The sequence below is a fragment of the Sorex fumeus genome, unplaced genomic scaffold, assembly GCF_029834395.1.
Source record: "Sorex fumeus unplaced genomic scaffold, SorFum_2.1 ptg000002l, whole genome shotgun sequence".
In the NCBI taxonomy this organism is placed as follows: Eukaryota; Metazoa; Chordata; class Mammalia; order Eulipotyphla; family Soricidae; genus Sorex; species Sorex fumeus.
In genome coordinates, this window is record NW_026606059.1 from 7,673,004 (window position 1) to 7,688,902 (window position 15,899).

The 15,899-nt window shown below is 43.6% G+C and overlaps 1 protein-coding gene across 1 annotated transcript in view; it reads right to left on the bottom strand.

Annotated features, from left to right (window-relative positions):
* Positions 1 to 375: 375 nt before the first annotated feature.
* TMEM67 (transmembrane protein 67) overlaps positions 376 to 15,899 on the bottom strand; it is a 58,197-nt gene continuing 42,673 nt past the window's right edge. The window contains exons 22-29 of the mRNA XM_056112678.1: positions 14,555 to 14,635; positions 13,968 to 14,084; positions 11,347 to 11,463; positions 11,147 to 11,251; positions 10,186 to 10,288; positions 7,463 to 7,605; positions 6,012 to 6,149; positions 376 to 399 (exon numbers count right to left, since the gene is read on the bottom strand). Of these exons, the coding sequence (XP_055968653.1) occupies positions 6,069 to 6,149; positions 7,463 to 7,605; positions 10,186 to 10,288; positions 11,147 to 11,251; positions 11,347 to 11,463; positions 13,968 to 14,084; positions 14,555 to 14,635 (747 nt within the window). The 3' untranslated portion in view covers positions 376 to 399; positions 6,012 to 6,068. The remainder of the gene's footprint in view (positions 400 to 6,011; positions 6,150 to 7,462; positions 7,606 to 10,185; positions 10,289 to 11,146; positions 11,252 to 11,346; positions 11,464 to 13,967; positions 14,085 to 14,554; positions 14,636 to 15,899) is intronic.

Sequence of the window (15,899 nt, forward strand, 5' to 3'; positions counted from 1 at the left end):
GTTTTTTCCTTCTTTTTTCTAGGGGGAGGGGGGTGGAGTGCTGGACAACATCCCGCAGTACTCAGGGATTAACCCTGGTTGTGCTGCAGATCCAACTACAGCCAACCATACGCTAGGCAAGAGTTTTAACCTGTGCTATTTCTCTGCCCAGCTCGATTGTGGTTTGATATTAAAACCTTTATTTTTTTTTATTAGTGAAACACCACGAGGTACAGTTATAGACTTACAAATTTTTGTGCTTGGGTTTCAGTTATACAATGATCAAGTACCCATCCCTCCACCAGTGCCCATCCTCCACCACCACGGGTCCCAGCATCCCTCCCACGCCCCATCCCCCCCATCCCACCCTGCCTCTGTGGCAGGGCATTCCCTTTTGTTCTCTCTCTCTTCTTTTGGGTCCTGTGAAAAAAAAAACTTTATTTTTTTTAATAGAATCACGTGAGATAGCTACAAAGCTTTTATGTTGAGAATCAGTCATACATTGATCAAACACTCCTTCCTCCACCAGTGTACATTTCCCACCGCCAATGTCCCCAGTACCCCTCTCCCCATTCCCCCACACACAGTTCCACTCCTCCTCTGCCTCTGTGGCAATTTCCCCCACACTCTCTCTCTACTTTCACTGAGAGGGCTCGCTTTCCTTCTCAACGTCATCTCCCTCAACCGCCCACATGAACCTCTCCGAGTTCCTCTATGGATTGGACGGTGATTACCCAGGAAGATCAAGACGCGATGATGATCACAGGCCCGGAAGGCTCAGCACGAAGGAACAGCCCATACGGGGCTGTGTGGGAAAGAACGGCGTGAGCCAGAGGCCCTGGACCAGCCTCCAGGAGCTCATGCAGTGAAGCTGAGGGCAGGGCACTGTAAGCAGGCTGGGGTGGGCCAGTGTGAGTTACTAGGACAGCCACGCTGGAGGTTACAGGGGTGGATCTTCGGGGTCAGCTCTTGGCAGTGCAATGGTTAAGGCACAGGAATCCTGCCTGCGGTGGACAGGTCACACCAAGCGCTGTGTTCCCGGGGCCGTGTACCAAATGCAGCTGTAAAAGGACCTTGGCTCTAAGAACTGGCTGAGCCAATAACTCTAAAACTTGGCGAGTCTAGCTTGTTGCTTCTCAGATTACTGAGGGGAAAAGGGAGCCCCCACAGCCCTGCAGTTCCCCACAAGCACATGGTCCCTCTGCCATCTCAGGCCCTCCTGCCCTGGGCCTCCGCGGCTTATCTGTAAATCTTAGGAGAACTCTCTCTTTCCTGGAGGAAGTTCGTAACTTAAATCAATACAGCCTAGAACTTACCCCCATGTTACACTTCTGTGGCTGGATCATTTTTTTCTTTTTGATTTTTTTGACTTTTTGAGTCACACCTGGCGATGCTCAGGGTTACTCCTGGCTCTGCACTCAGGAATTACTCCTAGGGGTGCTCGGGGACCATATGAGATGCCTGGGATCGAACCCGGGTCGGCCACGTACAAGGCAAATACTCTCCCTGCTGTGCTATTGCTGTGATCCCTAGATTATTTTTCCTATCTCTGATTAGTGTCTATTCCTCCTATTTCCTCTACTTTGGAGATAGGAACGAGCTGTAGAAATACTTGAATCCGTGACTGAAAGAGCAGATGGGGAGCTCTCCGCCCCATCTGTAAGCCAGCGGGGAGCAGCACCCACCCTGAGCTGACAGGGCTTTCCCTTCTGCTTCCCTCAAAGCCCTTCCAGAAGTAGCACTGAGCGGCTGTGGGAGAAACAGGCCTGGGAGTTTCTGACGGTCAGTCACTGAGAACCAGAATCTGGATCTAACTGTTAGGTTTGTTAGTTGGAGAGAACACACATTTAGCGGCTGCCTTTTGGGTGGTGTTTCATGAGGTGTGGGGGATCGAACCCAGGGCTCAGGTTTGTCCTTTGCTGCAGCACCACAGTCAGTGGGAAAATGCACCCAAAGGCAGAGATGCTATTCCTTGGGCTGGGGCCACCTCTGGCTGTGTTCAGGGGTCACCCCTTCCAGCACCCGGGGGACCTCCTGAGCCCTGGCTGGACCGCGGGCAAGCCCAGCACTTCTGTGCTCTCTCTCTCTGGCCCGGGAACAGATTTTACACTAAAAATTATAAACTCCCCAGTGCTCAGAGCTGACTAATTGTTACGTCTCTCCTAATGAGTTCATTCCTACAAGTAGCAGACCAAGGCCATGATTTCCATCGTGGAGATGCAGGACAAAGTACAAGGAGGACAGATGGCTTAAGGCACCAAAGCTCCCCGGTCACAGGATCAAGTCCCACTCAGACACCAGGCTTCTGCTGATGCCTTCCCAGGACGCCTCTGTGCTCCTCACTCTTAGCTCAGCTCAGCTTTTATTTACAGGCAGCAAAAAGGATCTCAAGTTCTCTGCTTGTGAGGTGAGTTAATAACGCTCACTCTGAATGTCTGAATCTTGGAAACCAGTAGAGCCTTCTCAAGTCATAGTTCAGACAGCAACGGCAGGGAAGGAAGCAAATACTGACATCTCAGAACCGTGCAACTGATCTGCAGAATTAACTTCAGGGACCGGTCTCTTTCTGAGGAGTACACAGTAGCTCCTCAGGAACCTCTAGTTAACTGAGTTTCTTTCCTAACCAAATAAAATGGCTCATGCATCCAACGCTTCTAGGTAAATATTTTAATAAACATTCAATACGATTTGGGATAGAAGACACAAAATAAGAGATTTTATGAGGCAGAAACACATGCATGGAAATGGATCCCGTGGGATACTACACTGATCACAAATTGTGGCATGTGAATAAAGGGGCTGACAGTGTTCGAAACCTGAGTATCGTTAAGTACCTAAACAAGATTTTAAAATAATACTGAATGGCTAAGGTAATTTTAAAATCCTTTTTTTCTACATTTCATGAGGTGAGTCGACTGACCCCACTTTTGTTTTGTTCTGTGATTGCTCACCCTTGGCTTGGAAGACTGAGCCACTCCTCCCGGGGCTCGTGGGACCCTACTCAGTGCCAGGGATTGAGCCCAGACCACATGTGCAGCAAGCACCTATCAACTGCACACTCTCTGCCACCACCTTGGTGTTTAAAGATCCCCATGTAAAAATAAGCAACCGCACACTCATTCTCTCTCTGGCAGTTGAAAAGCCAGCCCATTTTATAAAAAAAAAATTTTTTTAATAAAAAATATGGAAAAATATTTACACTAATATTAACTTCTCATACATGGAAAAAGAGTTGAATTTTTCTTGTATGTTTCTGAGTGACTGGCCTTGATAATCCATGCTGGCATATTTACCCCCATGGCTCTCATAAAGCCTTTCCATACTGTGAGCCTAAAAACCTGGAGTTTCAAACATTCCTTAAGTCCCACTTCTTTCTCCCGTTGTCCTCAAGACTAAGAGAAAATTTAAAAATTCCATCTTGGTAACTTTGGGCCCCTCCCCAGATAAGACTTATTTTACTTATGATGACTATTTTAGGAAATACATATCAGTCAAATAGGAAACCGACACACAAAATATTTTATTCTGTACTCTTAATTCAGAAATATAAAAAACAGCTACATTGTGTTAAATTTAAGTTTCTATATAGTCTACAGAGAAAGCAGTAAGAATTTTTAGTTTTGGGGTACAAGACCTTCACCTTCTCACATGATTTATAGAAGATGATTCATAAGTACACAGCACACACTTTAAAATGATTGAATTCTAAATTTTTCTCATTAAAAAATGAGCTCCCGGAACCGCGCGGCCACATTTGCGGCCGCGTGACATCTTATCAGGACATCTTTTATGACATCTTATCATCTCATTCCTACTTTGGACAAACTTGCAGGCTATCGAATGTAGCCTGCCCACAGGGCAGAGTCTGGCAAACTCCCCGTGGCGTACCAAATATGCCAAATACCAGTAACAATGATGGGTCTTATTCTCCTAAAGAGCCTTGAATATAATCTCAGGGTTAGGATGAAAGAGACGTTACTGGGGCCTGCTCGAGGCAATCAACAAACAACAGGATGATGAAATGAAAAAATGAAAAATGAAAAAAATAAATAAATTCAGGGTCTGGAGAGAGCTGCGTGGGCTGAGTGTGCCTGCTGAGGCCCAGAGTGAGCCCTGCCCAACTCCAGCACACGGCAGACCCCAAACGGCCCCAAAGCAGAGCACAAAAACCACAGATCTACTGACTTAAGATGAAGTTTGCTTTGAAAAATTATCTTGTGCTCCCCTCTGGAAAGAAAGATGGCAGCCGCATGGGAGCCTTGTGGAGAGCAGGTCTGAGCCGGGGGTGTGGGGGCGACTAAAACCTCATGGGAAGGGTGGCGTTCCGGCCCGTTCCTCACGCCCTACCGAGGTCACTAGTTGCCCCCCACGAGCGGCTCTCCGGCACGGCCACGGCCCTAGAGCACAGAAACCAATCTCTTAATTATCTGACTTTCAGTAGAAATACTTCCAGGGTTAAGAAGTAGAATAGCAGAAATCCAAAACTGCGCGGGCACAATAGTGGCCGCGCGACATTTAATTCTTGAACCCAGCTGTAGAAAGCAAATCACTTCACAATACTTTTTCAGCATATCTGATTTGGGGGGGGGGTAAACTTTAAATAATAGTGGTGAATTTTTTATTGAAACAGTGAATCTAATCAAAGCAGATAGAGTGTTAACTAGAATTCATCTGCCTCACAGGAACTGGGAGGGGTGGGGGGTGGGGTTTTATTGGGGTTCTTCGTGGTAAAAAATAAGTATTGGTAAAGGGAAATGTGTTTGATATTTACATGACTGAGACCTAAACCTGAAAGCTTTGTAACTTTTCCCACAGTGATTCAATAAATAATAAATTTAAAAAAAAGAAAAATTATCTTGTAATACAGTTTGATAAATTTACTGTTAGCAAAGAAAATTTCTAACATAACCGAAGGACAAAAATTCAGAAGCTGTCTTAAAATGTGAATTAAAAATGTCTAGGAATCTCTAGGGGAACTTCAGACTTTTGCTATGTTCTTCCAAGTATAGGGACGTTTCTCTTTTGCTTTCCAATAAACTTGTTCTAAAAAACAAAAACGAGGGCTGGAGCAATAGGAAAGCAGGTAGGGCGTTTGCCTTGCTCACGGCCAACCCGGGTTCGATTCCCAGTATCCCATATGGTCCCCCGAGCACCGCCAGGAGTGATTCCTGAATGCAGAGCCAGGAGTAACCCCTGAGCATTGCTGGGTGTGACCCAAAAAGCCAAAAAAAAAAAAAAAGCTCCACAAAGTGACCAATAACCAAATAAGAACAACAAATGCTACTCGAGGGAAGAGTATGCTACTTGATGGGAGGTGCTGGAATGCTACTTGAGGGAGGTGCTGGAATGCTGAATGCATAAAACTCCATTATCAGCAACTGTTTATTACATCATGATGCTTAATATAAACAAGGGAAAAACTTTAATAAATAAAACCGACCACTTTCATGAGGCCTCCGAATAAGGGTAAATTATACCAGAGATGTGGTATGTTGATCTCAGAGAGCAGGTGTACAAAGGGGTGAGAACACATCCCTTCATGTAATGTCCCGTAACTCATTATTGAATAGTCCACTGCCAGGGTGAGCAATTAAGATGCGACAAATTGAGCCACCAAAAATACAACTTAAAATGTCCAGGCAACTTTGGAAATATTTTCAACATTTATTTGATATGAAATATATAAAACGAGAAAACACCGGACTGGAAACTGGGCTTGAACTTGGAATTACATAATTTTGACACTGTGAAAAACTAGACAATATCCATCATGAAATGATCGATAAATAAAAATAATGGAAACCTCTCTGAGGATCCTTAAGGGTTTCTGTTGAAAGCAACGTGTGGAATTCTTTAGCTCCTATGCCCTATGCAATTTATGAGATAGAAAATTAAGAACAGTACATAACAGGAAAATCACATTTTCCATTCTAACACATTATGTATTCACACACACAAAAATGTTTATAAAAGCTACAAAAATAAATCTGTGGATTTATAAAAACAGTAAAAAATCCTTTTAAAAAACAAACCTGAAAGTCATGACATTTTTGCCATAACAATATTGCGGCTTTGAGCTATTGAACATGTTAGATCAGAAATCTTTGATCCACCAATGTTTTGGATGCCAAATTCTTCTGTCCTACTGTAATACGGATGAACCTAAAAATCTGGGGGAGGAAATTCAACAATTAAGAATAAAAAGAGGATACACAGAAAGATAATTAAATATACACATCAACTAAAATACCTAAATCAAACTGATTCTCCTGGCTCTTTTCCTGTGTTAGAGATCTGATAGACAAAATTATGTCAGGGCTATTATCATGTTAAATGCCATCATCAAAGCAGGGCTATTACCATCTTAAATAATACCAAAGCAGTGCATCTCTAATTTAGAACACATTTTTCTGGGGAATACAAATCTCATGGTCACAGAGACTGTCGGGAAGGGGTTGGAGAGCTAGGCCAACAAGTGCGGGCTCCGGGTGGGCCCCAAGGTCCTCTGGTCTCCCAAAGACCGATGGGGATAGTCCTGCTGGCCTCTCGCACCCACAAGAAGAAAACTTGGCAATGCAATTTTCTCTAGCTCTAAAACCTAAGGAAACATCAGAAGAATCTACCTGGAAGAAACAGAGTTTGTCTGTAACAATTAACGTTTTATTAATTTGCATGCTTCCTTGGCATACTGGGGGGTATGTGGGTAACATTAATAATCACGATCACGATCACGACCATCCTGTTGTTCGTCAATTGCCTCGAGCAGACACCAGTAACGTCTCCTTGGTCCTATCCCTGAGATTTTAAAAAGTGCCATGTTCAATGCTCTTTCAGGGTTAGGAGAATGAGACCCATCATTGTTACTGGTATTTGGCATATTGGATACACCACGGGGAGTTTGCCAGACTCTCCGTGTGGGCAGGTTACATTCGGTAGCCTGCCAGATTGTCCAAAGTAAGAACGAGATAATAAGATGTTTCACGGCCACAAATGTGGCTGCGCACTTCCAGGAGCTGGGTTTTTATTATATAACTATTAATAATAGCATTTCAAAAACTTGGTTGTCATTTCTGACAATCTCCATTTCAGACTCCACAGCCACCCACACGTTATGTTTTTAATCCAGACGAAAGAAGATGTGCGAGTTGCTGGGGCCTCTTGGGGGCTGCCCTGTGGAGTGTGTGGGTGCTGGAACCCCCAGAACTGACGGTGAAGGCTGCCGTCCAGGAAGGAGCAGTTCAGGCGACTGCCCACCAGATTTCCTTCACACTTCCTCCAGATATCAGACGCCCCCTCGAGGCCCAAGTATTTCACTGACCTTGAAGGAGAGGACAGAACGGGGTTCTATCCTGAAACACTGCTTTGGGGGAGGATAATCATTTCTGAATGTAAATACTATTACTCTATGCAATAAAAATAAATATCAACTTCGAATATAAGTCTTCTAAAAGGAACCCAGAAAACAAATTTTAATTTAATTTACCTCTTGTTGTAGGTATGTAAGGCAGGCCGCTAAAATAAAATTTTGGCAAGCTAAATCCACAACACAGAAGAACAGCAGATCAAAGATAAGAAGAACGCCTTCATTTCCATAATACAGAACACTGCTGAATGAGTAACTTTCATCTGTAAAAGAGGTCACAGATGATATGAATCAGAAACAAAGAAAACAGAACAAACCTGCAATCAATTTCCAACAAATATATAATGCTGCACATATATTTAAAAAATAAATAAGGTTGTATTTTTGAAACAGATTATTTTTTATTTTTAACACCCTTTTCCTGTGTGTCTACCAATACTCACAGGGAATGGTCCATACCAGATTTTTTTTTGGGGGGTGTGTGGTCACACTCAGCGATGCTCAGGGGTTACTCCTGGCTCTGCACTCAGGAATGACTCCTGGCGATGCTCGGGGGACCATATGGGATGCTAGGGGTCAAATTCAGGTTGGCTACCTACAAGGCAAATGCCCTATCTGCTGTGCTATCACTCCAGCCCATACCTGATCTATATCTATATCTATATCTATATACATACATATGTGTGTCTATATATATATTAGACATATGTATTAGACATATATATATAGACACACATATATATGGGCTGGAGCGACAGCACAGTGGGTAGGACTTTGCCTTGCACACAGCCAACATGGCCGAGCCAAGTTCGATTCCTCCGCCCCTCTCAGAGAGCCCGGCAAGTTACCGAGAGTATCTTGCCCACACGGCAAAGCCTGGCAAACTCCCTGTGACATATTCGATATGCCAAACACAGTAACAACAAGTCTCACGATGGAAACATTACTGTGCCTGCTTGAGCAAATCAATGAACAACGGGAGGACCGTGACCGTGACCGTGATATATATATATACACACACACACATATACATATAGTTATATAAGGAGTTTTACCAATTTAAACAGAGAAAGAGTGAACACAAAAAAGTAAATGGTTAAGATTTACTGAGATCAGAATTTTTATTCAAAACCAACAACTGGGGACTGGAGTGATAGTACAGTGGGTAGGGCATCTGCCTTGCACGTGGCTGACCCAGGTTTGATTCCCAGCATCCCATATGGTTCCCTGAGCACTGCCAGGAGTAATTCCTGAGTGCAGAGCCAGGAGTAACCACTGAGCATCGCTGGGTGTCACCCAAAAACAGAAAGAAAAAAAAAAATCCAACAACTGAAGCCCTCCCCAAACACACACACACACACACACACACACACACACACACACGCACGCATGCATGCACGCACGCACGCACACATGCTATAATTATTATTATTTTTAGCCTGGGGGCTACCCCCAGTGCTCAGGGCTGGCTCCTGGCAGGGCTCTGGGAACCTCATGCGGTGACCGAGACAGAATCCAGGCTGGTGCATGCCAGGTCCGCGCCCCAGCCGCTGTACTCTCTCTCTCCAGCCCCTGAAAGCTAGACTCTGAGTCAAACTATCAGCCTGTATACATCTCCTGAACTCAACCTAGCTACTGCTGCCATAGTAATTCTGATTCCCAAATCTGGTTCTCTGATGGCATTAATATTCACCAGCTGTGGTTTGGGCCGTGAGCTCAGGGACCTGAGACCGCTGGGCCAGTACTCTAAGTCCGTGTGTCACCTTCGGGGTTGGACAGCTTATATAAAATATGTATATATTTTTAAATGATTTTAATAATGTTAGGGCTGGGGAGAGTGTACAGTTGGTAGGGTGTCTGACTTGCATGCTGCCAGCCCAAGTTTGATCCCCAATATGCCATATAGTTCCCCGAACGTGCCACAAGTGATTCCTGAATATATAGCCAGGAGTATAGCCAGGAGGAAGCCCTGAGCACTACTGGCTGTGGCCCCCAAAACTAAAAAATAAAATAAATTTAAAAAAAAAGAATTTGAATAATGTTATTATTTTCTTTCTCTTTTCTTTTTTTGGGGAGTGGGGGTTTGGTCCACAGGACATTAGTGAGTGAATAACTTTCATCTGCAAAAATGGCAATACACAATGTGAATCGAAAATTTTAAAACTCAATATAGACCTATGATAAACTGTCCTTTTCTTAAAACTTTTTCATTTTCATTTCATTTCATCATCCTGTTAATCATCGATTGCCTCGAGCAGGCCCCAGTAACGTCTCTTTCATCCTAGCCCTGAGATTATATTCACGGCTCTTTAGGAGAATGAGACCCATCATTGTTACTGGTATTTGGCATATTTGGTACGCCACGGGGAGTTTGCCAGACTCTGCCCTGTGGGCAGGCGACATTCGATAGCCTGCAAGTTTGTCCAAACTTAAAACTTAAAACAGTAAAACAGTGTGGGACGGAGGGAAGGTAAGACAGAGACGGGACCAGGATGACAGTAACAGTTGGGAATGACCACGCTGGATAAGAACAGAGTGCTGAAAGTATCCGTATGAAAAATCTTTCAGCATCTGTATTGCAAACCACAATGTCCGAGGGTGGGGGGGGCGGGGAGCAAGGAAAGGAGGGGGGGAGAGGAGAGGCTGTGGGGTGATGGGAGGGAAGCTGGGGACCCTGGTGCTGAGAAATGTGCCCTGGTGGAGGGATGGGTGCGGGAACACTGTAGGGCTGAAACCCAATCATGAACAGCTTTGTAAGTGCCTATTTCACAGTGATTCAATAATAAAATCTTTACAAAATAAAATAAAGAAAAATTTTAAAATAATAAAGGATGAAAGAATACCATTGTAAAAGATGCTTTTTTCCATTGGTTCCATAAATTCGATTCCGAGAATTCTTTCGAGAAGCAACTTATCTTTTATAAAGTAGTCCATTTCCTTATGAACCTAGTATAAAAAAATATTATTTTAAAAACAGCAGTGAAACAAATGCACCTCAATTAATGTAAAATTAAGGGAGAGAATGAAAGACACATAGTACACACAAAAATCTGTTCTTCAAAAATAGGGGCTAAAATGATAGCACAGGGGGTAGGGTGTTTGCCTTGCACGCGGCCGACCCGGGTTCGATTCCCAGCATCCCATATGGTCCCCCAAGCACCACCAGGAGTGATTCCTGAGTGCAGAGCCAGGAGTTACCCCTGTGCATTGCTGGGCGTGACCCAAAAAGCAAAAAAAAAAAAAAAAAAAAAAAAAATAGTGAACTTACATACTGGGTTTTACAACAAAATTCCCTTGGTAGTATTCCAAGTTGGATATATTTGAAAAAAAAATATATATATATAACAAGGTTCTTAGATGCACAATCAAAGAATAACATATTTCTACAATGAATTATACACTAATATTCTGATAGTTGACTTTAAAACTCTAATGCATAATGTGAGGTAATCAGGCAATCTCATTAACCTAAAGACACATACAATCTCATCTGAAATTTATGCAAACCTAATTCTATTCCGTAACTGCAGCATTAATTTTGACAGCCAAAAAGGAAAGCTCAGCAATGGGCGGAGGGAGAGTTCAGAGGGTCAGGCGCTTGCTGGCACCACAGTGGGTAACATGGGCACCATCTGGGATCACTCCTGACCAGCGCCAGGAAGAGCCCCTGCAACTGTGGGATGGGCAAAGAACTCCCCTGAAGCATTTTTATCCCCTTAATTGGCTGAAAAAAAAATTAACATTCCTAGTTGACCTTTTACGAGTTGTTTAAGAAGTTTAAATATAAAATGCCAAAATACATACATGATCAATGAAAGAGCCCAGAAATTTATTCATGGTGTGATATGCCTTTATACTCTGCTCAAAAGTGTTTGTTGATGAACTCAATAGTCTGGCAGGGCCATTTTTCTAACAGAAAAGACAAAAGGAAGAGCAACACGTCATGCAGTCTTAGATTTGAGTAACGTGAAACACTGACTAAATAAACCTGCCATTGTACATACCCTGGTTAGTGTCTCATGGATTCTGTCGTAGTGTTGTCTCATCTGGCTAGAAATTGCAATCTGAAAAGTCTGGCCGTCAGTGTTAGGTACCAAACCTCTTTGGCTACACAAATTTTCCTAAAAAGTGAAAATTTTACGATTAAAATGGTAACATTCACTGCAAACCATAATGCCTAAAATGAGGGAAAGTGACAGGAGAGAGGGAGGGAGAGAGAGAGAGTGAAAGAGAGAGAGGGAAAGGGAGGAGAGAGAGAAAGAGAGAGACGGAGGAAGAGAGAGAAAGAGAGAGGGAGGGAGAGAAGAGAGGCGCCCGCCATAGAGGCAGGCTGGGGTGGGTCTGGCTTGAACAGGCTGGAGGGAACCTTGGGTCACAGGTGCTGAGAAATGTTCAGTGGCAGAGGGATGGGTATTGGAACACTCTATGGCTGAAACCCAATCAGGAACAGTTTTCTACCTCACGGTAATTCAATAAAAAAATAATAATAAATTTTTTTCTTTTAAAAGTGTAACATTTTGGGGGCCGGAGAGGTAGCACAGTGCACCGGGCGCTTGCCTTGCATACAGCCAATCCTGGCTCATGCCCGGCACCACAAACGGTCCCCTGAGCCCGACCAGGACTGAGCCCTGAGTGCAGAGTCCTGAGCACGGGTCGAGCATCATCGCCAGTGTGGGATTCCCTTCCTCCCCAGCTCCCCCACCCATCCCCATGCCAGATAAATAACATTTTTATCTATTTCCAAAAGAAAATGCAACACTTTCATTTTGCATCGCATATTACAATAATCAGAATTCCACTGACATTTTCCTGGCACTACAGTTTGAGACAGAGACCTCCCCCAAGGTTCCTCAGGCAGCCCTCTAAGCTCCACTGAAGTCTGTTTGTGTGGGTCTGCCGGCTGGTTGGAAACTAAGACCTGTGCTGAGGCCACCGGGCGACAACCATGCTCTGGCCCTGGTGGCTATTCCTGGCCCCTCTCAAGATCAGGCCTACTGAGCTGGCATCAGCGCCTGGAAGTCTGAGGGTTTGCTCCTGACTCTGCACTGGGGGGTCACTCCTGAAGGTGCTGCGGACTGAATCCTGGAGGGCTGCTCGGAAGGCAAGCATCTTTCCCGCTGGACTCTCTCCCCAGTCTGCTGATTCTGTCTCCTGAGTCCCTAATGCTCTTCCACCGCGACCACCCACCCCTTCCGTTTCACGAGACTGCTCTGCTGGGGACACTGGCTTCTCTGTCCCGGGAGGCCGCCTTCATTACGGATCCGGCAAATTTGCTTCAGGCACTACTGTTTCATCTGTGCTTCAGTGCTCCTGTGTTTCCTGAAAACCGGTTAGATCTCGAGGCCTGATTATATTCAGCACCACAGAGTTGGGCAAGAATGGGATCTGACCACATCGAACAAAGTTAAGTTCGTCCTGTCCATCTGTTGGTCAGCAACATCAGACTGTCTTGCTCCTTATATGTACAGACACACACACACACACACACACACACATTTTATATATATATATATATATATATTTCCTTTTGGGTCACACCCAGCAATGCACAGGGATTACTCTTGGCTCTGCACTCAGGAATCACTCCTGGCCGTGCTCAGCGGACCATATGGGATTCTGGGAATCGAACCCAGGTTGGCTGCGTGCAAGGCAAACGCCCTCCCCGCTGTGCTATCGCTCCAGCCCCCAGATACAGATTTTTATCCCCTAAGTTCCTAAGTTTCCATCTTGTTCGTCATAGAACAAGTACCTGTACTTCTTATAACCTCTCGTTTTCTTTGGACCCTGGTCCTGTGTCTCAATGCTAAGAGAGGCTCTCGTGGATCTCGTGTTTAAAGAACACCAGGCCCGGGAAGGGGTCAAAGGGCAAAGGGCAAGCACCAGGCTCTCTGGAAAGGCTCTCAAAGTGGATCATGCAGACCCCAGCGAAGGATGTTACTGGACCAAGTTATTTCAAACGACTGCCCGGGACTTATTCACCAGGCACCAGTCTGGATTGTACTGAGACAGGACTCCCTTTTGGCCTAGCCCATGACCATAAAATTCTTCTAACTTACTTTCCCAGCAAGCCTGAGAGTAAGACGGGTTTTTCTGAGGACAAGACGTTCACCATATTTTCATGTTAGGATGTGAACAGACTCTTGTTTAACCCACAACCTTTCCTCTTAAGTGAATGGCCTTCAGTTGGTAAGCATCCAAACTGAGGTCTGTTAACAAATTTTTCCCATGTTTATTTGAAATAAGATTGAGCAAGCGTGTACAGATAATGACACCGTGTGTCCTCATTCTACTGTTTCTTGCCAAAGGTCACTTAATTGTCTTAGCATCTATAGATGATGTCGCCTTCATACATTAATCCATTTGTCACTATAGTACGCTGATTTTCAAGAATTCCTTATAATAAGGAAGTACTTTTCCCCACTGTACTTTTTGTCATTGCTGTTGTTATTCGGAAATACAGTTCACGTAGAAACTACAAAATTAAATTTGATCATTTTCATTCAGTAATGTTCCAAGTAATGAGGATTAAAAATATACATAAACATAATGCATGATATAATATGTATATCATTACTAATCTTGAGTTAAGAAAACCTCAAAAATAAAAGATATAAAACAGTCATACCGCTTCTCTCTTAAGATTCATATTCATTTCTTCCATATTAGTATCCGCATGCCCATGTACTGATCTACCATGAATATAATATCCAAAACATTTGTGGGATAACAGAAACACTGATATCTATGAAAAAAAGAAGGAAAAATATTAATGAGCAACACATATGGGAAGCAATGGAAATGAAGCTCTCTTAAAACTGTTCCCTTTCAAAATAATGAGGTTTAAATTCTTGGAAAATATGTTAAAAGACATAATAAGGTAATAAAGAATAATGAGTTGATGGAAAAGATACTGAAGATATTTTCCAGGAAAGACACGGAGTTGATATATGAAAACTTTACATAGCTGTGGAATGAGTGAAATACTCGGAGGCATAAGGAATTTGTAATTAAACTGCAAATGAAGAAAAAAACTAAAGCACTTAAATATTAACCTGTAGCTTATTACAACAATTTATCTCTGAGGTTAACAACCAGTGTAAATTAGAGTAAAAATCCAATCATACCAAATCACTTTTAAAGCCTCTTTTCATGTACTCATGACCTTTAAGAAGGGAAAAATGAAAGTCGGAAGCGAAAGCCAAAAGTACTCACATTGCTCATACTGCATAAATCAACAAACTGCCGAATTTTATCTTCTATAAATCTCTCGTAAAAGACAGCAAAGAACATGATCTGAAACAGTAAGCCAAGTTCACTCTTATTAACTTTTAGAATTTAATTTTCTTTTATAGTCACAGTATAATAAAGGAGAAAAAAAGAGTTCCAACCAAATAATACAGTAGCCTATAATGTTTCCCGTGGGAGAAAATTCTTACCTGTCATTTTTTTATCCTTTTGCCAAAGAACTGATTTTTGTACACGTTTACATTCGCTGAGGGCGCATTTTAAATTTTAAAATATTTAGGGAAAACCAACAATGAATGGCCAGCCTTATGTTTGATTCTCCTTAGCTCCAAAGTCACTGGAAAAGTTGCTTTTCAAATTAACCTTCTTGGATGAGTAGCACTTAAGAAGCACTTTATTTTTTATTTTTATTTTATTTTATTTTTGCTTTTTGGGTCGCACCTGGCAATGCACAGGGGTTACTCCTGGCTCTGCACTCAGGAGTTACTCCTAGTGGTGCTCAGAGGACCATATGGGATGCTGGGAATCAAACCCGGGTTCGCCGCGTGCAAGGCAAAGGCCCTACCCGCTGTGCTATTGCTCCAGTCCCAAGAAGCACTTTAAGCACTATTTCAACTGCAGGTAATGTGCCAAACATTCAAATGGTTATGATTTCAATTGTTGTCTCAATAATTCTAAAAAGAAAAAATTTACAAACCAAAAGGTTTTCACAGAAGTCTCTTAAGATCTGCTCAGAAAAAGGTAGCGTTTCCTAAGCAGGCCGTTTCAAGAGGTCCCCACGGCCCCCTGCACTGACTATCATCTCTGCTGAGGCCCTCACAGCACTGATCACAACAGGTATCTCGTTTTCGTGAGGGCATCTGGGAGCTGAGCACGGTGCAGGGCACATGGACATGTCCCGACACAAGAACACACGCACAGGATGTGACAGCTGGGACACTTTCCTACACACTCTGCACAAAACTGCAACCCCACCTCAGGTACTCGACACGAAAAACAGCGACATCCAAACGGAAAACTTGGGGCTGGAGCGATAGTACAGCGGGGAGGGCATTTGCCTTGCACGTGGCTGACCCAGGTTTCATCCCCGGCATCCCATATGGTCCCCCGAGCACCACCAGGAGTGATCCCTAAGTGCAGACCCAGGAGGAACCCCTGAGGACTGCTGGGCATGACCCCCAAATCCCTCCAAAAAACAAAAAAGGAGAGAGAGAAGAAGAAAAAGGTAAGAAAATAAATACAGGAAAAAATTACCCTACTGGCGTCACAGTACCTGAAGATTTAAAATAATTTATTTTTACTTCCCATTATT